Source organism: Saccopteryx leptura, chromosome 2 (genome assembly GCF_036850995.1).
Source record: "Saccopteryx leptura isolate mSacLep1 chromosome 2, mSacLep1_pri_phased_curated, whole genome shotgun sequence".
Taxonomy (NCBI): Eukaryota; Metazoa; Chordata; class Mammalia; order Chiroptera; family Emballonuridae; genus Saccopteryx; species Saccopteryx leptura.
This window is the reverse complement of record NC_089504.1, coordinates 346699435-346721686: the sequence shown is the minus strand read 5'-3', so window position 1 is coordinate 346721686 and position 22252 is coordinate 346699435. Positions and strand designations below refer to the sequence as shown.

The window sequence follows — 22252 nt, the reverse complement described above, 5'->3', positions numbered from 1 at the left end:
GGGTACTTGTGGGAGGAAGTGATATGGATAGGCTTGGCATATGGACCTGTTAATTTACTGCAATCTCATAAAACTGGTAGGTTTGTACCATCCTCCTCTGCCTAAAGCTGGGTTTTAACATCTTTCACTAATCTCTTTTAAAATAGCTTTATGGGTATAATAATTTCTCCAACGTTTTTGGCCCCAGAAGTCAGACTCTTCCCCTTCTTAGCCACCCACTACCTTGATTAGTTCTCTCACTCACCAAGAATTCATGACCAACTGCCAAAGACTTTGTGTTAAGCCATCCTCCCCCATTCTGGGGCATCTTCTAAGGCCTCAATGTATTGCTCAAGGAAATTCTGAGTAGTTATCTGCTGACTTGATTGTTTTTCTCTTGTGATGTAAACATAATAAAGAGGTGAGCTAATACCCTAATTATCCAGAAGGGTAACTTCATAAAGATGAACAACAAAGCTCATCTGTTTTCTTCCTTTACCATTCTCGCCCACCTTGGTTACAGATATGATATTATGAAGGGGCTTAAATGAGTTTATTCCAGTGATGACTCAAAAGTCCTGTTACCCATTCCCCAGTCCAAGTGGAAAGGGAGCAGTTATTTTTTAAATTTTATTTATTGACTGATTAGAGAAATAGAGACATCAACCTGTTGTTCCACTTATTTATGCATTCATTGATTGATTCTTTTTTTTTTAAAGCAAGAGAAACAGAGAGGAAGAGAGAGAGATGAGAAGCATCAACTTGATGTTGCGGCACTTTAGTTGTTCATTAATTGTTTTCTCATATGTGCCTTGACTGGGGGGGCTCCAGCTGAGCCAGTGACCCCTTGCTCAAGTCAGTGATGTTGGGCTCAAGCCAGTGACATTAGGCTTCAAGCCAGAGACCTTTGGGCTCAAGCCAGAAACCATGGGATCATGTCGATGATCCCATGCTCAAGCTGGCAACCTCAGGGTTTCAAACCTAGGACCTCAGTGTTGCAGGTCGACATTCTATCCATTGCACCACCACCTGGTCAGGCCATTTGTTGATTCTTGTATGTGCCCTGACCCTAGATTGAACCCACAACCTTGCACATTGGGATGACACTCCAACCAATTGAGCTGTCCGGCCAGGGCATAGGGGAATAGTTAGGGAGAAATTGGTCAAGGCATGTTCCCTAAAACTGGAGCACACATTTTTCAACTTACCAAGTGGCTGTTTAGTGCGAGAAGCTATTTGGTGCAATAGTATGAAAAGAACAGTACAAAGAATTTTCTCTATGTACATAAATATAAAGGAGAACATATTCTCTGTCTTCTAGAAACTTAAAACAGAGCTAGATTGTCTTGTAGGGTCTGACCTGGTCTAAAACTCAGAACTTTAACTTATGGAAGAGATAAAAGTTCCAAGAGAGGAGGGAATTTTTGTTTTGTCTTATGAAATTGGAACATGTATCCTCCTCCTGCAGTATCACTGGAAGATTCCTTAGTAAAGTAAGTGGACAGGATTTATGGTCCAATTTCCTTCCCCTGGAGGATTCTCAGGCTCCCCTTAGATACATATTTTTTTCTTTTTTTAGAGAGAGAGAGACAGGAAGAGAGAGAGATGAGAAGCATCAACTTTGCAGTTACAGCACTTTAGTTGTTCATTGATTGTTATCTCATCTGTGCCTTGCCTGGGCTACAGCTGACCCAGTGACCCCTTGCTCAAACCAGTGACCTTTGGGCTCAAGCCAGCGCCCTTGGGGTCATGTCTATGATCCCTCACTCAAGCCTGAGACCTCGGGATTTCAAACCTGGGTCCTCAGAGTCCCAAGTCAATGTTCTACCACTGCACCACCACCTGGTTAGGCTCAGATACACAATACTATCCAGGTTCCTATTTCACTACAGTGTCTGTCTGGATGCATACAGTGACTCCCGAAGGACTCCCTGAAGCCTCTGCCAATAGGGGCTTCCAGCCTCTTTCCTCCAGCCTCACAATACATAGCAGCCCAGAGCACAGCTTCCAGCAGACTGCATTCTGCAGCAGTACTTTACCACGGCGCCCCCAGTGCGCTACCCCTGGGCCATACCTAGAGTGGACCCCTGAACTTTATTAAACTGGAGTGATTGTGCACAAATGCACTGTACCTCTACACTCCAAGGCTGCAAAGATTTTTATGTCTTATTTTCAGCACTAGCTAAAATCTGAAAAGGAAGGCTGAATCCCATAATTAGGTGTTATTTTAAGTCCAACAGCCTGGCTCCACATCCCTCTTTTGCAGCTTCTTTTCTTCCCTCGCGCGGGACGCACTGAGCAGCCGTTGATAGACGAACCTCGCGGATCTGGAAGGCTACTCAGCGGGGCTAATTGAGCGAGTTTGGGCAGAAACCCTCCCGGCAACTCGTGACGTCATCACGCCCTGCGCTCCCACAGGCCCTGCCCACTCCATGCTGGTTGGGGTGCTCTTCGAGTCCGGTGTAACTCAGATTGGAGCCTGAGGGGACCTCTCGTGGACATGCTCAGAAGTGCACTCGGGAGGAACATAAAAGAAAATTAACGCACTTGAGCACTCTAAAAAAAGCCCCACGCTCCTCCCCCGCCTTCCTCGAAGACACTCCCCCATCCAGCACCTCGGCTGTCGATTTCTTTTCCCTTTGTTGACTCGGCCATCGGCCCACTGGGCCTGGCGTTTCCCAGCAGGCCCAGCGCTGGGAAGGGGTTTGCAGCTGCTCAGTCATCGTGCGGCCCGACGCGATCCCGCGCTGTTGTGCAGGCCCGGCTCGGTTCTTGCTCTCTATTGCGAGGGTTCACGCGAGGCCCCGGCCTCAGTCCTTGGACTAGGCCGTGATCCCAGTGCCATGAAGCAGGAGGGCTCGGCGCGGCGCCGCGGCGCGGACAAGGCGAAGCCGCCGCCCGGCGGAGGGGAACAGGAACCACAGCCACCCCCCGGCCCCCAAGATGTGGAGATGAAAGAGGAGGCGGCGGCAGGTGGCGGGTCGACAGGGGAGGCTGACGGCAAGACGGCGACGACAGCTGAGCACTCTCAGCGAGAGCTAGACACCATCACCTTGGAGGGTACGAGAGCCTGGGCCGGGGACGTGCTGTGATCACGGGTGACAGCGCCCCGGTGATCCAGTTTCTCCTTGGGACCCCAGCGCAGCCTCCACCATCCTGGGTTCTAAGGATCACTTCCCCCCTCCAAGTGCCCGCTGCCACTACCCTGACACTCCTACCCCCAGCCCCAGTTATTCCAGGCTGAGGACTCCTCCTTTGCCACACACCTCCTCCCCCCAGCCGGGTTGCATCTACTAGAACTGGGTCTCACTGGGCCTGTAGACTCCCTCTTCTTAGTCCCCCTCTTTGACTTCCGTTTACATCCCGCCAGACTGATTCTCTAGCGCCCGATGTATGGTTGATCCCTCTAGAAGCCATTGTTTGTATTTATGTGTGTAAAGAGGGTCAAAATGACGCAGAATGCTGGCCTCTGAGTTTTAAGTGTGTACAAAAGTTTCTGTTGTCTTAGCTAACTTTAGCAAACTCCTCTAAAAGAGCCCTTTCTACTTAGTATATTACTTCCTACTTTCTGTAATTCAGGTGTTCAAACTATCACATCTTTTTTTCCTCCCTCTTCAAGCCCTAACTCCTGTTTCTAAAGGGTATAAACACATTACATGCTTTCTACTTTTTAGTTGTCATCTTTGAGTTCCTAACACTCGCCTTCGATCTATCAATGTGACCATTGCCTGTTTCAGTTTCCTTCTGTCCTGTTGTTCCTCCAAGTTCACATTTCACCTTTACTACTGAGAGCATCCTGTCCACGTTTGGAGTGGGTAGAATGAGAGCTTCCCACTCTGAGCCTGGTGCTCTTTTCCAAGTTCTAGATCAAATGAGACTGGACTATTTTTTGGGTTTTCTGTCTGTTTAGCTGCGTGAGAAACTAGCTCAAAAACATTGAGATAGGCAAAGTTATGCTTCTGGGCGATGTTTTTGAGGACGTGATAGTGCTGACTGCATGGGCTCTTACTCTAAATTAGGTAACAGGCTCCGCATCCAATAAAGATCTTTTTACCTAAAATAATGATAATGGCAAAGGTACCTCTCAGCATTACCTACTAGGTATGTATGCGTTTCTTATAAATGCTACGTTTCCTTATTATAAAGTAATTCATGTTCATTGTAAAAACTTTGGAAAATAGAAGTGTAGAAGAGAGAAAAATATCAACCATGGTTAATGTGTTTTTCTACGAATTTTTAAGCTGCTCTCCCATAATTGAGATCGAGTTACAGATGCAGTTGGAACAACCATAACTAAATACAGATGATTCTGTGTGCTTGTATTTAACATTCACAAACATAGCATTCAATTTGTTCCAGAAATATTTATTGAATACCTGATATAGTGGCTAAAAATACAAGTTCTATTACTCTCATCTCTGTCATGAGAGTAATAGTGTCTACTTCATTGGGGTATTGTGAAGATGCTTAGAACTGTGCATAGCACATGATGAACTTCATAAATATTAGCTGTTGTCATTATTATATCATTAATGTGACCCAGGCACCCTATGCTACGTATACAAAGGTAATTAAGAAACTCTTAATTGATTGCATTCCCTGTTGGACATTTGTTTTCAGTTTCTTTTCTCTCTTTTTTTTTTTAAATTATGTGAGGTGGGGGAGGCAGAGACAGACTCCCGCATGTGCCCTGGGATCTACCCAGCAAGCCCACTAGGGGGCGATGCTCTGGCTGTGGGGGGGGCACTGCTCCGTTACTCAGCAACCAAGCTATTTTGGTGCCTGAGGCAGGCCATGGAGCCATCCTCAGTGCTGGGACCAACTTACTCGAACCGTTCAAGCCATGGCTGCAGGAGGAGAAAAGAGAGAGAAGGTGGAATGGGTGGAGGAGGAGTAGAGAAGCACATGGTCAGTTCTCCTGTGTGGCCTGACCAGGAATCAAACCCAGGACTTCCACATGCCAGGCCAACACTGGACTGCTGCACCAACCAGCCGGGGCCTATTTCCAGTTTCTTATTGTAATAAATAGCTGTACGGGAATCAGCTTTGTGCCCAGTTTTTTTGTTTGGTTAGTTGTTTTTTTTTGTGTTTTTTTTTCCTTTACAGGGACAGAGAGAGAGTCAGAGAGAGGAATAGATAGGGACAGACAGGAACGGAGAGAGATGAGAAGAATCAATCATCAGTTTTTCATTGCGACACCTTAGTTGTTCATTGATTGCTTTCTCATATGTGCCTTGACTGCGGGCCTTCAGCAGACCGAGTAACCCCTTGCTTGAGCCAGCGACCTTGGGTCTAAGCTGGTGAGCATTTTTTTTTTTTTTAATTTTGCTCAAGCCAGATGAGCCCGCGCTCAAGCTGGTGACCTCGGGGTCTCGAACCTGGGTCCTTGGCATCCCAGTCCAATGCTCTATCCACTGCGCCACCGCCTAGTCAGGCTAGTTAGTTGTTTTTGTGTGTGTGTGCCCATTATTTTAATCTACCTTTGTAATTTTTTTCTTCAGTATAGAATTTCTATATGCCTGAGTCAATAGGGTAAATGGTTCTAAGGTTTGGGATAGGTATTATCCAGGAGAACTCTACTGGTTTACATTATACCACTAGAAATTCCTGTTCACTTTATATTTATCTTAACCATTTATACAAGGTCTTTGCAAAATAAGCATAGGAATCTTCAGCCACATTTGTTGTAGATATTTTTCTTTTGTTGAAATCCAGTTCATCATCTGTGTGTGTGTTTCTCCCATTGTTTACATATAGAAAATCTTTTCCTGTTTAGAGATCTGATAAATATCCATGTGTTTGTTTTGTTTCTCATCACTTTTTTTCTTTCTGTTTCTGTCACTCTCTACTTTATTTTTCTTTGGCTCTTGGTGATGTCTTAAAATCACTGTATGGCATCCATAAGTATTGCTTAACCCTGTTAGGACAAAAAGGAGTGATTGTCCACATCCTGACTTTTTGTAAGAGGCTCCCTAGAACTACTGGCCTGGAGTGGGATGGGGGTGCGGGGGATAACAGGAGTTGGAAGTAACATTTTTTTCTCCTCTGTTCCTCCGCAGACATCAAGGAGCATGTGAAACAGCTGGAGAAGGCCGTTTCCGGCAAGGAGCCTCGATTTGTGCTGAGGGCCCTGCGGATGCTGCCTTCCACATCACGCCGCCTCAACCACTATGTTTTATACAAGGCTGTGCATGGCTTCTTCACCTCAAATAATGCCACTCGAGACTTTTTGCTACCCTTCCTGGAAGAGGTAGGTGAGTCAGGAGCATCCAAGACCTGTCTTGTCACCTGCTGTGGCAGAGTAGCAGCACTTCAGTGCACATTGCCTACGACGAGGGGACCGTCCTTCTGCCCTGTAGTGCCATTCTTCCGAGTCAGGGAGAGGAGCTGGGAAGCAGGAACCTTCCAACCAAACTCATTTCTTACTACCCCAGCTCAGACCTTCTTCTCCAGTTGGGTGATGTCTCTGTTGTCCTAGGAGAAAGTGCCACTATCTCTTTGGTTCTGAGGTTCACCACGGTGGACATATAAAATGGTGGTTAAAGCCCTGGCCGGATAGCTCAGTTGGTTAGCATCATCCCAAAGTGCAGAGGTTGCCAGCTCGATCACATACAGGAACAGATCGATGTTCCTGTCTCTCTCTTTCTCTAGCTCTCTCTCTCTCCTTCTTTTTCTCTCCTCCCTTCTCCTCCCTCCCTTCTTCCCTCCTCCCCTCTTTCTAAAATCAATAAATAAGCCTGACCAGGCGGTGGCGCAGTGGATAGAGCATCGGACTGGGATGCCGAGGACCCAGGTTTGAGACCCTGAGGTCACCAGCTTGAGCGCAGGCTCATCAGGTTTGAGCAAAAGCTCACCAGCTTGAGCCCAAGGTTGATGGCTCAAGCAAGGGGTTACTTGGTCTGCTGAGGGCCCATGGTCAAGGCACATATGAGAAAGCAATCAATGAACAACTAAGGTGTCGGAATGCACATTAGATTGATGCTTCTCATCTCTCCATTCCTGTCTGTCTGTCCCTGTCTATCCCCCTCTCTGACTCTCTCTGTCTCTGTAAAAAAACAACAACAAAAAATAAAATAAATAAAAGTTAAAATGGTGTTTAAGAGCCTGACCTGTGGAGGCACAGTGAATAGAGCATTTACCTGTAATGCTGGGGTAGCTGGTTCAAAACCCCAGGCTTGCCCAACCAAATCACATGTGACAAGCAACCAATGAACAGCTAAAGTGAACTATGAGTTGATACTTCTCGCTCCACCCCACCCCTCTATAAAATCAATAAATAAAATCTTTTTTTTTTAAATGATGGTTTGGAGGTAGAGTTGAATTTGAATCCAAACTCTACCATTTGATACCTGTGGTGCCTGGCACATAGTGAATGCTCATTGTAGTGGTCTCTGTGCCAGGAAAGAGCTCTCTTTTTCCCTTCTGGCTGTAAAATCCCCATTACGATACACAGTCCAGGTCCTGCCGGTTCTCAAACCTCATTGACCATTGAGCCACCTTCATCTCCCTAAAGTCCTGTATACTTACATGCTGTTCCGTAGATGTGAAAGCTCAGAAAATGCCTTGAGATGGAATGATGAAGAGTTTATTTGTGGGAAAGGGAGGAAGCCCCTCCCACAACTGTACCTGGAATGCTTTTTAACTTTTAGATACCTAAATTCACTCAGTATGACCACTCTTTTGAGAGTGGTGACTAGGTCTGAAAATAAGTACTATAAGCCATTTCCCCAAAATTTCTTTGCTACACACACACACACACATACACACACGTTTTGTCTCATTTTTTATCTCATCTCTAGAATTATATCACTTTATTAAATATTGTCTGATAGAATTTATAGTAGTTTCAGGTGTAGGGGTTTAATCTCTCCACTTAGATTGTAGGCTGTAAGGGGTCCTAGATCATCCTTTCTGCCCCATTGCATTCTGTAAAATTATCTGTTATACTCCTGTAACCCTCTTTTATGTGTATTGTATTGCCAGCCTCCTTGACTCCCTTCAGAAAGAGACTGTCATCTTTCATTTTTTATTCCCAGCACCTAGAAGTCATAGCATGTATTAGGCATACAGGATTTGTTGAAATGCATAGCGAGTGCTTACTAAATTTTTGATTGATTGATCTGAGCTTTTCCATGGTAACTCATGTCCTCTCCTAGCCCATGGACACAGAAGCTGATTTACAGTTCCGTCCCCGAACAGGAAAAGCCGCCTCAGCACCTCTCCTGCCTGAAGTGGAAGCCTATCTACAACTTCTCGTGGTCATCTTCCTGATGAACAGCAAGCGCTACAAAGAGGTATCTATACCCCGTGAGAGTGACGCATGTGTACCCAGCACTGCGAGAGGTTCGCAGGAGGGATTGCCCCTTGTGAAAAACAATGGAGCCTGACCAACCAGTGGTGCAGTGGATAGAGCGTCAGACTGGGATGCGGAAGGACCCAAGGTCGCTGGCTCGAGCAAGGGGTTACTCAGTCTGCTGAAGGCCCACGGTCAAGGCACATATGAGAAAGCAATCAATGAACAGCTAAGGAGTCCCAATGAAAAACTGATGATTGATGCTTCTCATCTCTCTCCGTTCCTGTCTGTCTGTTCCTATCTATCCCTCTCTCTGACTCTCTCTCTGTCCCTGAAAAAAAAAAAAAATGGAGATAACCCCTGGATTATTAACCAGCTCCTAAACTCTCCCCAGTGGGAATGCAACTAATCCCACAGCCAGGGAAGACCCTCAACTCCTACTTGGGCACCAAGGGAAGGGGCAGGCAGTGATATTCTGCCAGTGTCTAACTATGGCACAAAAACAAGGATAGTGGATTCTTTGGGGAAAGGTAAGGAGATCAGGAGACAGAAAGACTTGGGTTCAAATCCCAGTTGTACCTTAGGCAAATTAATCTCCTAGTTGTAGGTAAAATGGGGGAAATGATGCCCAATTTATAAGATTATTGTTGGTATGAAATAAAGTAGTACATTCAAAAATAATTAGCACAATGATCTGTACATAATAAGCTTTCACAATATTTTACCAAATACTGTAGCAGCTCTTTACAGGACTAAACAACTCCATTTTGGATATTATATTACACTTCCACCACTACCTCCACGTGGGGCCATTTGTCAGTCACAGCCACTGTCCCAAGAGCACACTCAAAAATGAAAGGTCCTGGCCCTGGCCGGTTGGCTCAGTGGTAGAGCGTTGGCCTGGTGTGCGGAAGTCCCAGGTTCGATTCCCAGCCAGGGCACACAGGAGAGGCGCCCATCTGCTTCTCCACCCTTCCCCCTCTCTTTCCTCTCTTTCTCTTTCCCTCCCGCAGCCAAGGCTCCATTGGAGCAAAAGATGGCCCAGGCACTGGGATGGCTCCTTGGCCTCTGCCCCAGGCGCTAGAGTGGCTCTGGTTGCGACAGAGCGACGCCCCGGATGGGTAGAGCATCGCCCCCTGGTGGGCGTGCCAGGTGGATCCCGGTCGGGCATATGCGGAAGTCTGTCTGACTGCCTCCCCGTTTCCAGCTTCAGAAAAAAAAAAAAAAAATGACAGGTCCTGCTCCTCAATTTCCTGTTTTATATTTTACTTTCCTTGCAACTGGTTTTTTTTGCAGATATAATTTGCCCTTTAAAGTTTACAATTTGGTAGGTTTTGATGTATATACAAGGTTGTGCAACTATTGTCACTGTCCAATTCCAGAACAGTTTAATCACTTCAAAAGGTAGCACTGTCCTTATTAGTAATCATCCCATTCTCCCCTCATCCCAGCCCCTGGCAGCCACTCATCTGTCTCACGGATTTTCCTATTCTGAACATTTTATGTAAATGCAATTATATGTGTGGCCTTTTGTGTCTGGCTTCTTTCACTTAGCATGGAGTTTTCTAGGGTCATCCATATTGTTGCGTGTATCTGGACTCCATTTTTAAGGCTGGCCAATGTCCCATTGTATAGATACAGCACACTTTGTTTATTCCTCAGGTGGTGAACACTTGGGTTGTTCCCACTTTTTGATTATTAATGATTCTGCTGTGAACATGCTGTACAAGTTTTTATGTAAACAGATGTTTCCGAATTTTCTTGGATATATGCTTAAGAGGGGAATTGCTTGCCGGCTCACATGAAGGCTCCATGGTTAACTTCTTGAGGAACTACCACTTGGTTCTCTCCAGGCACAGAAGATCTCTGATGACCTAATGCAGAAGATCAGCACTCAGAACCGCCGGGCCCTGGACCTTGTGGCTGCCAAGTGCTACTATTACCACGCCCGGGTCTATGAGTTCCTGGACAAGCTGGACGTGGTGCGCAGGTACAGGCGGCCGAGGGTCTCGTTCTCGGCAGTGAGCCGGTGCATGTAGAGGGCCCAGCAGGACGTGGGGGCTGAGGTTACCACGCCCGGGTCTGTGAGTTCCTGGACAAGCTGGACGTGGTGCGCAGGTACAGGCGGCCGAGGGTCTCCTTCTCGGCAGTGAGCCGGTGCATGTAGAGGGCCCAGCAGGACACGGGGCTGAGGTTACCACACCCTGAGCCATATAAGGAGTTGAGAGACAAATTGATATTAGATGAAGAAACAGATGAGCACTGGGCTGTTAAGAACAATCCCCACCCCAGGCCCTGGCTGGGTGGCTCAATGGATAGAGCATCATCTCAGTGCACCAAGATCGCAGGTTTGGTCCCCAGTCAGGGCACGTGTGAGAAGCAGTGGGTGCACAACTATATAGAACAACTAAGTGGAATGAGTTCATACTTCTCTCTCTCTCCCTCTCGTCCTTCCTCTCTCAAATCAATGGAAAAAATGTTTTTAAAAAAGAACTATCCCCCTACTCTCTTCCCTTGATGTCAAGAGACAACTGGTAGATCAAAAGTGGAATGACAGGCTGGAAACACTTCAGTCCTCTGCTTAAAACCTGCCCTTGGTCCCCATTTCCCTTGGGAAAAGCCACAGTCCTCGTGGTAGAGTATAAGACCCACATGCTCTGGCCCCTGTCACAGCCTCCTTGGCTGTACCACCCGCTGCTCCCCCAGCCCACTCAGCCACGCTGGCCTCCTGTTCCCTCGTGGGCATTCAGGCACACTGCTCCTCCCACACCGCCTCTCCACTCTGTCTAGCGTGCTCTTCTCCCTGCCTCCTTCAAGCCTTTGTTTAATTGTTTTACAGATTGTTCCTCTTGGTGAGTCTTACCCTACCTAACCAAGCTATTTAAAATCATAAATCATCCCCCTACCAAAAAAAAACTGTAACCCTGTGTCCCCACCTTCTGCATTGCACTTACCGGATTTCTCCATGCAGCATAACCCTTATTTGTCATGGTTGTTGCCTCTTTTCCCCGCTGGAGTGCAAGCTTCCTGAGAGTAGAGTTCTGTCCTTTTTCTGGACCTAGATCGTTCATGAATGTTCTGTGACTAATCAGAAAAGCAGTTTGTATCACGTCTGTAGGAACTGAGAGAGAATGGAGAGGTCAGAGCAGTTTGAAAGGTGTTATTTGAGACCTTTAACGTCTATTTCTTTCCGTCTTGAAGCTTCTTGCACGCTCGGCTCCGGACAGCCACGCTTCGGCATGACGCCGACGGGCAGGCCACCCTGCTGAACCTCCTGCTGCGGAACTACCTGCACTACAACTTGTACGACCAGGCTGAGAAGCTGGTGTCCAAGTCCGTGTTCCCCGAGCAGGCCAACAACAACGAGTGGGCAAGGTACCTGTACTACACAGGTGAGCAGGAGGCCCAACCCCCAAAGCAGAAGGGTTCTCAGGCACACTTGGTGCAGACTTTCTAAAAATTTGGTGCACTTGGTGCATGGAATTGCCTCTGGCAGTCTGGTTTGCAAGGGGGTTTGGGTGGCGCCGTTCTCTTGACCCACTCTGCTCTTCTCCACACCCAGGGCGGATCAAAGCCATCCAGTTGGAGTACTCAGAGGCCCGGAGAACAATGACCAATGCCCTTCGCAAGGCCCCTCAGCATACAGCTGTTGGCTTCAAACAGACAGTGAGCAACAACTCCCATCCCTTCACCACTTACCTGATAACATTTAGTTCTGTTTCCCTGGGTGGGGGCCAGGGAAGGCTTCCTTAGTCTTCATTATCCAAATGGTTTCATCAGGTGTCTGCACTGTTCAGAGCGCATAAAGCAGATGCCACCCGCACCTCTGGCAGTTTAGGTATTCTTCCTGGTAGATAGCTTTAGAATATTCCTGATTCCCTAGCTCTCCTTATAGTCATTCCAGGATGGGCATGGATTGCTGATAAACTTTAGGCTCTTACCTGATCACTTACATGCCCATATGGGAGCAGTGTTGTCTGTGGCCAGGGACCCCAAAAAATCTCCAGAAGACTGATTGGTTTAGGTAGAGGTAAACATTGGCCCCCAAGAATTGTCAGTTGTTTGTTTGTTTTGTTTGAGTGCTGACCTTGGTATTTAGGCACAGTGAAGAGTTAAAAAGAGAAGTAAGGCCTGACCAGGCAGTGGCGCAGTGGATAGAGCGTCGGACTGGGATACGGAGGACCCAGGTTCGAAACCCTGAGGTCGCCAGCTTGAGCGCAGGCTCATCTGGTTTGAGCAAAAGCTCACCAGCTTGAACCCAAGGTCACTGGCTCGAGCAAGGGGTCCCTCGGTCTGCTGAAGGCTCGCGGTCAAGGCACATATGAGAAAGCAATCAATGAACAACTAAGGTGTCGCAGCGTGCAACGAAAAACTAATGATTGATTCTTCTTATCTCTCTCCGTTCCTGTCTGTCTGACTCTCTCTCTCTGTCTCTGTAAAAAAAAAAAGAGAGAGAGAGAGAGAGAAGTAATAAAGGGTATTCGACCTGACCAGGCAGTGGTACAGTGGATAGAGCATCAACCTAAAATGCTGAGGACCCAAGGGGGTTTTTTTGTTTTTTTTTTTACAGAGAGAGCAGGATAGATAGGGACAGACAGGAACGTAGAGAGATGAAAAGCATCAATCATCAGTTTTTCCTTGTGGCACTTTAGTCGTTCATTGATTGCTTTCTCATATGTGCCTTGACCATGGGGCTACAGCAGACCGAGTAACCCCTTGCTCAGCCAGCGACCTTTGGTCCAACCTGCTGAGCTTTGCTCAAATCAGATGAGCCCGCGCTCAAACTGGCGACCTCAGGGTCTTGAACTTGGGTCCTCCGCATCCCAATCTGACGCTCTATCCACTGTGCCACCGCCTGGTCAGGCGAGGACCCAGGTTTAAAACCTCGAGGTCGCCAGCTTGAGCGTGGGGACACTGGCTTGAGCGTGTGATCAGAAATATGACCTCATGGCTGCTGGCTTGAGCCCAAGGTTGCTGGCTTGAGCAAGGAGTCACTGGCTTAGCTGGAGCCCCCCAGTCAATGCACATATGAGAAAGCAATCAATGAGCAACTAAGGTGCCATGACTATGAGTTGTTGCTTCTCATCAATCTCCCTTCCTGTCTGTCTGTCCCTGCTCCCTCTCTCTCACTAAAAAAAAAGGAAGAAAGAAAGAAATAGTGTTTGACCTGACTGATGGTGGCACAATGAATAGAGCATTAACCTGGAACACTGAGGTCTCAAGTTCAAAACCTTGAGGGCACCAGTTTGAGCACAGCCTCATCCAGCTTGAGCACGGGGTCACTGGCTTGAGTGTAGGATCATCAACATGATCCCATGGTTGCAGGCCTGGCTTGAAGCCCAAGGCCTCTGGCTTGAGCCCAAGGTCACTGGCTTGACTGGAGCTCCCCAGTCAAGGCACATATGAGAAGCAATCAATGAATAACTAAAGTGCCACAACTATGAATTGATGCTTCTCATCTCTCTCCCTAACGAAGAGGAAGGAAAGAAAACAAATAGTATTCACCCTCGAAGAACATTGACTCAAAAAGGCTTGGGGGGCCCTGGCCGGTTGGCTCAGTGGTAGAGTGTCGGCCTGGCGTACGGGAGTCCCGGGTTTGATTCCCGGCCAGGGCACACAGGAGAAGTGCCCATCTGCTTCTCCACCTCTCCCCCTCTCCTTCCTCTCTGTCTCTTCCCCTCCCGCAGCCAAGGCTCCATTGGAGCAAAGTTGGCCCGGGCGCTGAGGATGACTCCATGGCCTCTGCCCCAGGTGCTAGAATGGCTCTGGTTGCAACAGAGCGACGCCCAGATGGGCAGAGCATCGCCCCCTGGTGGGCATGCCGGGTGGATCCCAGTTGGGCACATGCGAGAGTCTGACTGCCTCCCCATTTCCAACTTCAGAAAAATACAAAAAAAAAAAAAGGCTTGGGGGCCTAGTAGCCAGAATTTGGACCCAGCTTTCCCAACTACAACCATTGCTCCCACCTTAACATGGTATCAACTTCCTAGTGCCCTTGGAAGAGAACAGATTAAAAATACCCAATGATTAGGTCAGTGTGGCAGGAGATTGTTTCTGTTCAGAGGTTCATAGGAAGGTTTGGTTTTGGTCAAATGATTGAAGAGATCATAAAGAAAAACATTAAATTTGATTTGGTTTTTGAAAGATGGGAAGACTTTTCACAGAAGGAATAGCTTTTCAGACACATAGGGTACAGATGCAGGTTATTAGATTGCCTAGATTATTAGATGTGTGGAATATTGGCCATACACTAAAGTTCTTTTGGAAAAGTCACTAAAAATACAGGTGACCAACATATAGACTACACCCACATACCAGAGATAGGTGTCGAAGGGTAAAGCCTGGCCCTGGCCGGTTGGCTCAGTGGTAGAGCGTCGGCCTGGTGTGCAGAGGTCCCGGGTTCGATTCCCGGCCAGGGCACACAGGAGAATCGCCCATCTGCTTCTCCACCCCTCCCCCTCTCCTTCCTCTCTGTCTCTCTCTTCCCCTCCCGCAGCCGAGGCTCCATTGGAGCAAAGATGGCCCAGGCGCTGGGGATGGCTCCTTGGCCTCTGCCTCAGGCGCTGGAGTGGCTCTGGTCGCAACAGAGTGACGCCCCCTTGTGGGCAGAGCGTCGCCCCTGGTGGGCATGCCAGGTGGATCCCGGTCAGGCGCATGCGGGAGTCTGTCTGACTGTCTCTCCCCGTTTCTAGCTTCAGAAAAATACAAAAAAAAAGGGTAAAGCCCGATTTTCCAACCAGATTTCACTGTGGATGAGTAAGGTTTCCAAGCTTCCGGTAGCAGAGCCAGGTGGCAGGGCGGAGCAGAGAGCTGGAGTGAGGCCTTCGGCCAGTGGACTGTTGGTGAGGGAGTTGGAAGGAGGTGGGACGTGACGTTGCTCGAGAAGGGAAGAGGCAGAGTTGAGGGAGCTTCCCACCCAGAGAGACTTGAGCAAATAGATGGTGGGTCAAGGCTGGAAGGGACAGGCAGGAGCGGGGGGAAGAGCACAGGCAGAGCACTAGATTTCAGTGACAGTGGGGAGGGTGAGAATGGGGGAAGAGAGACATCAAGTTTAAAATGGGGTCCCCAGCAGAACACTCTGGAAGCTTATTCATCCATAGTAAAATTGACATTCTCTCCTTGAGTGATCTTACTGCTTTCATAGCTCAATTCCGACCTCCGTGAGGCTCTACCAGAGTCCATTACTGTCTTAGTCTGCTCACGCTGCCTTGACAAGGTTCCCAGCCCGGGGGCTTAAACCACAGATGTATTTGATCACAGTTCTGGAGGCCAGAAGTCCAAGATCCACGTCTCTGTGGTTGGATCCTTCTGAGGGCCTCTTTTGCTCGTAGATGGCCGTCTCCTTCCATTGTCTTTGGATAGTCTTCTCTCTGCATGTGCCTGTATCTTAGTCTCTTCTTGTAAGGACACCAGTCATACTGGATTAGGGCCCCCTCGTGTGACCTCATTTTGTCTTAATTACCTCTTTAAAGACTCCATTTCCAAGTATAGTTACATTCTGAGGTACTTGGAGGTTTGACTGGGGGGGGTTCACAGTTCAGCCCATAATACTAATTCTGACTCCTCATGGACACCAGACATACAAATCCAGCTTCCACTGCATATCCCTGTGCAGATACCATTCCTCACACGAAGGCATCTGTTGGTTTGCCTGCGTGCCTTTTGTATTTGCCTCCTCTCTAATATTGCCAGGGCCCTTGTTTGAGCCACTGATACTTCCCGCCATCGCTCTCCCCACCACCAACCCAGCTTCCACACAGCTGCCTAACCAGGCAGAGCTCCAGGCCCGCTTTGCCTTGCCCAGAAGCTCGTGGTGCTCGTTGCCTGCTCAGTAGAGTATCCTAAGTCTCATCAGGTAGGCAGGCCAGGCGTTGCTGTTACTACTGTGCACGCTTTAGGGATGAAGAAAGCAACAACTCAGTTGCTCAGCATTTCCTAGCTAGTGAATAAAGACTAGCATTCTGTCTGTAAACTCAGAACTCGGCCCAGAATTCAAACAGCACATGCCCAGACTGGCCCCAGTCATCTCTCCTGATGGTCCCTCCTCCCCTGAGGCGTGTCCTCACTCTTGCCTGCCCCTTTTCCAACATCTTCCCTCCACTGAGATGTCCTCCCTCTTTCTTCTTCAGAATCCTTCAGGCATATATTAACTTCCACCATTTCCGTGGGTTCCCCCTCACTCCTCGGTTACTCTCAGGGCAGCCCTGTGTCTGTGGAAGGTGAAGAATCCTTGCCCAGGTGTGCCCATGATATCCTCCTGCCCATTTTAACCCTTACCTCCTTCATGACACTTGCTGTCACATGATTTAACTGCGTTCCTGTCCCTGCTGCTCGGTAGGAAGCTCCTTAACTACTGAGCGCCATCCGCACCGCCGTGGTCTCCTGTCTGGTGCTAAGGCCACAGCAGGCACTGTTCAGAAACACCTCAGAGTGTTATGAGGTGGGAGGGCCTGGTTTTCCAGCCAGCCTTCTGCGTCCACACAGGGCTCCTTCTCGGGCTGTGCCAGGCCTGTCTGGTGCTGCTGCCGCTACCCAGACGCTAGTTCTGCACGCTCCTCACTGCTCTGCTCCAGTACCTGCTCTTCCTTCTCCCTGCTCCTCACTGCTCTGCTCCAGTACCTCCTCTTCCTCCTCCTCCTCCTCCTCCTCCTCCTCCTCCTCCTCCTCCTCCCTGCTCCTCACTGCTCTGCTCCGGGACCACCACCACCACCTCCTCTTCCTCCTCCTCCTCCTCCTCCTCCTCACTGCTCTGCTCCGGGACCACCACCACCACCTCCTCTTCCTCCTCCTCCTCCTCCTCCTCCACTCTGCTCCTCACTGCTCTGCTCCGGGACCACCACCACCACCTCCTCTTCCTCCTCCTCCTCCTCCTCCTCCTCCTCCTCCTCCTCCTCCTCCTCCCTGCTCCTCACTGCTCTGCTCCAGGACCACCACCACCACCTCCTCTTCCTCCTCCTCCTCCTCCTCCTCCTCCTCCTCCTCCTCACTGCTCTGCTCCGGGACCACCACCACCACCTCCTCTTCCTCCTCCTCCTCCTCCTCCTCCTCACTGCTCTGCTCTGGGACCTCCTCCTCCTCCTCCTCCTCCTCCTCCTCCTCCTCCTCCTCTTCCTCCTCCTCCTCCTCCTCACTGCTCTGCTCCAGGACCACCACCACCACCTCCTCTTCCTCCTCCTCCTCCTCCTCCTCCTCCCTGCTCCTCACTGCTCTGCTCCGGGACCACCACCACCACCTCCTCCTCCTCCTCCTCTTCCTCCTCCTCCTCCTCACTGCTCTGCTCTGGGACCACCTCCTCCTCCTCCTCTTCCTCCTCCTCCTCCTCCTCCTCCTCCCCTTCCTCCTCCTCCTCCTCCTCCTCACTGCTCTGCTCTGGGACCACCTCCTCCTCCTCCCTGCTCCTCACTGCTCTGCTCCGGGACCACCTCCTCCTCCTCCTCCTCCTCCTCCTCCTCCTCCTCCCTGCTCCTCACTGCTCTGCTCCAGGACCAACTCCTCCTCCTCCTCCTCCTCCTCACTGCTCTGCTCCGGGACCACCTCCTCCTCCTCCTCCCTGCTCCTCACTGCTCTGCTCCGGGACCACCACCACCACCTCCTCTTCCTCCTCCTCCTCCTCCTCCTCCTCACTGCTCTGCTCCAGGACCACCACCACCACCTCCTCTTCCTCCTCCTCCTCCTCCTCCTCACTGCTCTGCTCTGGGACCACCTCCTCCTCCTCCTCCTCCTCCTCCTCTTCCTCCTCCTCCTCCTCACTGCTCTGCTCTGGGACCACCTCCTCCTCCTCCTCTTCCTCCTCCTCCTCCTCCTCCTCCTCCTCCCTGCTCCTCACTGCTCTGCTCCGGGACCACCTCCTCTTCCTCCTCCTCCTCCTCCTCCTCCTCCTCCTCCTCCTCACTGCTCTGCTCCGGGACCACCACCACCACCTCCTCTTCCTCCTCCTCCTCCTCCTCCTTCCTGCTCCTCCTCCCTGCTCCTCACTGCTCTGCTCTGGTACCCTCCTCCTCCCTGCTCCTCCTTCCTGCTCCTCCTTCCTGCCCAGCATCTTCGGTTGACTCGCATTTCGTTCCCTAGGTCTCCGGGCCCTGTTCCCTCACTGTTCCGAGCCCTAAAACCTTCCATCTGGCCTGTCCTATACTTCAGATGTTGCCAGTTCACAGCAGTGTGTGCTGACTGGCCAGATGAAATGACACTTGGGGCTCAGTGTGGTCACAGGGTCAGATCATCCCAGTATGTGGCTCCAGGGGCAGAACTTTGATTCCCTGCTCAGCACGGGTCCAGGTCCTCTTCTCTCTATGGGCCTAATCACAGGGCCACTGTCCCTGTTCCCCAGGATAGCTGACTAGTTGAAGCCCCATTTCATTCTCTTCCGCCTGGTGGACTCCCTGCCCACTGTGTGTCCGTGCCCCCTTGCCAGGTACACAAGCTTCTCATTGTGGTGGAGCTGCTGCTGGGGGAGATCCCAGACCGGCTGCAGTTCCGTCAGCCGTCTCTCAAGCGCTCACTCATGCCCTACTTCCTTCTGACCCAAGGTAAGGCTGGTCCCTCCCAGAGCGTGTCAGCGCCCCTGGCGCGGTGGCCTCTGACGTGTATGCCCGTTCGCATCACCTGACCCACTCCTCTCCCCCTGCAGCCGTCAGGACAGGAAACCTAGCCAAGTTCAACCAGGTCCTGGATCAGTTTGGGGAGAAGTTTCAAGCAGACGGGACCTACACCCTAATCATCCGACTGCGGCACAACGTCATTAAGACAGGTGTGGATCGGCGTCCGAGGGGCCGCTGGAAGGACAGGGCCCGGACTAGGCTTCTCCCGAGGCCAGGGAGAACGCTGCGGGTGGCCGTGGGCAGTGCAGGCTCCGTGCCCTCCTACCCCACCCCTCCTTCCTCTCCCAGGTGTGCGCATGATCAGCCTCTCCTACTCCCGGATCTCCCTGGCGGACATCGCCCAGAAGCTGCAGCTGGATAGCCCAGAGGACGCAGAGTTCATTGTTGCCAAGGTGGGACTGTTCAGGGGCCGCATCTGTCGCCTCCTGCCTTGTCTCGGGGGTGGAAGTGGGAGGAAATGGCCAAGGTGGGAAGGGGAGCGCCGTCTGCTCAGGCTGCCCACCTCGCAGTGAAGCCAGGACACTGCCCGAGTGCGTGTGAGTGGATGGAGGACAGGCAGGACAGGATGTTCCACCTCGAGGGTGGGCTCTGTGTGACTTCCTGCCTCTGGGGCCCACAGGCCATCCGAGATGGCGTCATCGAGGCCAGCATCAACCACGAGAAGGGCTACGTGCAGTCCAAGGAGATGACCGACATCTACTCCACCCGAGAGCCCCAGCTGGCCTTCCACCAGCGCATCTCCTTCTGCCTGGACATCCACAACATGTCCGTCAAGGTGAGGGCAGGCGGCAGGTGCCCGCGGGCGCACTCAGGACCTTGGAGGAGGAGGCTGGCATGGTTGGGGCCCAGTTCCCAGCCCATCTTGTAAAAGCATTGTCAGGGCAGGAGTCCCAGGGGCGCAAAGGACCTTGCTTGTGGGACTGTCCCCTTCTGTTCTTAAGGGGTCCACTTGCCAAGGAGGCCAGAGATTTGGAGTTTAGCTTCTAGATTTGGTTCCAAATTGGAGTCATTTGTCTTCTCTGAGCCTCTGTTTCTCCGTGGAGGTATTACCTGCTTCTCAGGGTTGACGGGATGAAATGAAATCACTGTCTTAAGGTACCTAGTGAAGTCTAAGCTTGTAAAAGGGAGGGCTGGCCGCTGTTTCCACAGAGGCCACTGAGCCCTCCCGAGTCGGGCCCTGGGCTAGGAGCTGGTGCTGTTCGGCGTCCCTATTTTCTCCTGGTCCCCTCCCCATGGAAGCCAGGGATATCGCTGCCTTGCTTAAAATTGGGCAAAGCCATGCTCGGGAGATGCAAGGCCCTTTGTCCTCTGGTCCCATCTCTCCAGCCTCATTCCGCAGTGTTGGTCCCCACTACTTCTCACCACCGCACTCTCCTGGACTCAGCCAGACCTCCACACTTGGAACCCTCTGTCCAGGCTGCTTTTCCTCCATCCCCACAGCCAGTCCAGCCCTTTCCCTCCTCGCTGCCGCTCCCTGCCTGCCCAGCCCAGGGCGTTAGTCAGTTAGACCCCCCGCCCCCCGCGCTCCCAGCTCTCCTGTGGTATTTACCCCTCCGTGGGGCAGTTCCTCGTGTCTGTGCCAGCCCCCTACTAGACTGCACCGGACACAGGACAGCCTGTCTTACCCGCGTCCGCGAGCCTGGTACGCAGAAGCACAATAAATATGCGTTAAGTTCATGCCACCTCTCCATCTTGCCCCTCTGTCTACTCTGTTTCAGGCCATGAGGTTTCCTCCCAAATCCTACAACAAGGACCTGGAGTCGGCAGAGGTGAGCGGCCCCCTGCGGTGGGTGCAGCTGGGAGACAGCTGCCCTAAGCAAGGAAAGGGGCATCTCGAGAGGTCTGGGGCGCTGTGGAGCTTTGGCAGATCCCAGCCTGGGGGTGTCGGGCTGGGCGAAGCTCGGAGCAACCCCGCCGTCCTCAGCAGCTCTCGCCCCGTCTCTCCCAGGAACGGCGGGAACGGGAACAGCAAGACCTGGAGTTTGCCAAGGAGATGGCAGAAGATGATGACGACAGTTTCCCTTGAGCTGGGGGGCTGGGGAGGGGTGGGGTGAGTGGGGACTGGCTCTCAATCTTTCCCCCCTGGGGGTCCCCTGCCCAGGGAACTGGCCCCTTTTCCCACACACAGCTCACAGACTGCAGATGTGGGGGGACTTAGGGGGTGAAGGACTAGAGAGCCAGCCACCCTACCTCACCCCAGGGCCCCTCCCCAGCCGGTGACTTGGCACACGATGGGCAGGAGGGCGGGCAGGTGGCCTCCCAGGGCAGGGTCCTGGCTAGTGGCGTGGGCAGCAAGACGGGAGGGGACGGCCTGTGCTCTCCTCCAGGGAGTAGGGGACTTGAATTGGGACATGGGTCAGGTTGTATGTTTTTTGATGCTTCAATTATGATTTTTAAACAATAAAAAGTTCTCCAAAGCTCTTTGTGTACCAGTTGCTTACTATACTTGGCGCTCATACCTGCAGCATGGACAGGCCCGGGGTTTTCCCCGGTCTGGGAGTACTAACCCCAGCTGTAACCTGAGGGCCATGCAGCTGGACCTGAGGAGGAAGCCAAGGACAGGGTGAAGACAGCTGGGATCAGAGGGCTGGGTTTCCTCTGCTTCGTATCTAACTCGCTCTCAGTATTGAGCAAATCTCTAAACCTCTCAGACTTCCCAGATCTGTCAAAGGATTAGACCAACTGCTAGCGGATCAAAGGGAGTGAGAGTCTGACCCTCCGGTGAGGTTTGCGGAGGAGAGAAGCCTCTCTAGGCTACAGCAGTTTGAGAGTTGGGTTTTGCTCAGTTGGCCCTTGTGGTCTGCGGGATGGGCTCCGAGTTCAGGTCAGTCTGGAAGGGGCTCCCTGTGGCCCCCAGCCCACTGATACCAGCTGCTGTGTTGGTGGGGAAATGTCAACCTGGGTCTCAGTCTCCCAGCTGCCAGCAGCGGGGCTCGTGGTTGGGTCATCTGAAGTATTCCCGGGTTCTCTGGCTGGGCCTGGCGGTACATGTACCCTCTGCTCCTGCCAAGTCTGTTATCTGAACATGGCTCGGGGGTTTCAGCCTCTCCTTGGGTTCCTGTCCTGTGTGCTCTCCCTGCCTCGGGAGTGATTTTCCTGGGAGACTTCTGCCCCACAGCAGCTTAACCCCCTGGCTTCTGGACTACTCCATAACCAAACAGTTCCCTGAGGGTAGCTGATGGGAATGTCTTCCCAACTAGTTTGTTTTTTGTTGTTTTTGTTTTGTTTGTTTGACAGGAAAGGGTTGGGGGGCGAAGAGAGAAGCATCAACTGTTCACTTAGTTGTGCACCCATTGATTGCTCTCATACATGCCCTGTCCACGGCTTGAACCAGCAACCTCAGGGTCAAGCAGTGACCCCTCAAGGTCAAGCCAGCAACCCC

The 22252-nt window shown here is 51.2% G+C and overlaps 1 protein-coding gene and 1 long non-coding RNA gene across 2 annotated transcripts; one reads left to right on the top strand and one right to left on the bottom strand.

Annotated features, from left to right (window-relative positions):
• Positions 1-2653: 2653 nt before the first annotated feature.
• On the top strand, positions 2654-21289 carry PSMD3 (proteasome 26S subunit, non-ATPase 3). Its single transcript, XM_066364292.1, has 12 exons — positions 2654-3039; positions 6039-6229; positions 8136-8273; positions 10126-10262; positions 11474-11664; positions 11835-11938; positions 18684-18798; positions 18900-19019; positions 19159-19262; positions 19490-19645; positions 20589-20639; positions 20819-21289. The coding sequence occupies exons 1-12, from the start codon at positions 2823-2825 to the stop codon at positions 20894-20896; spliced, it is 1602 nt and encodes a 533-aa protein (XP_066220389.1). The 5' UTR covers positions 2654-2822; the 3' UTR covers positions 20897-21289.
• Positions 14369-15212, bottom strand: LOC136393736 (uncharacterized). Its single transcript, XR_010749122.1, has 2 exons — positions 14997-15212; positions 14369-14613 (listed from the first exon to the last, which is right to left on the bottom strand). It is a non-coding gene; the product is annotated as an uncharacterized lncRNA (long non-coding RNA).
• Positions 21290-22252: the final 963 nt, after the last annotated feature.

What these genes read in the sequence shown, in the direction of transcription:
- PSMD3 (XM_066364292.1), top strand. Translation starts at nt 2,823, where the DNA reads ATGAAGCAGGAGGGCTCGGCGCGGCGCCGCGGCGCGGACAAGGCGAAG. An exon ending in AGACACCATCACCTTGGAGG is followed by an intron (nt 3,040 to 6,038) that starts GTACGAGAGCCT and finishes GTTCCTCCGCAG; the next exon opens with ACATCAAGGAGCATGTGAAA. An exon ending in AGGACCTGGAGTCGGCAGAG is followed by an intron (nt 20,640 to 20,818) that starts GTGAGCGGCCCC and finishes CGTCTCTCCCAG; the next exon opens with GAACGGCGGGAACGGGAACA.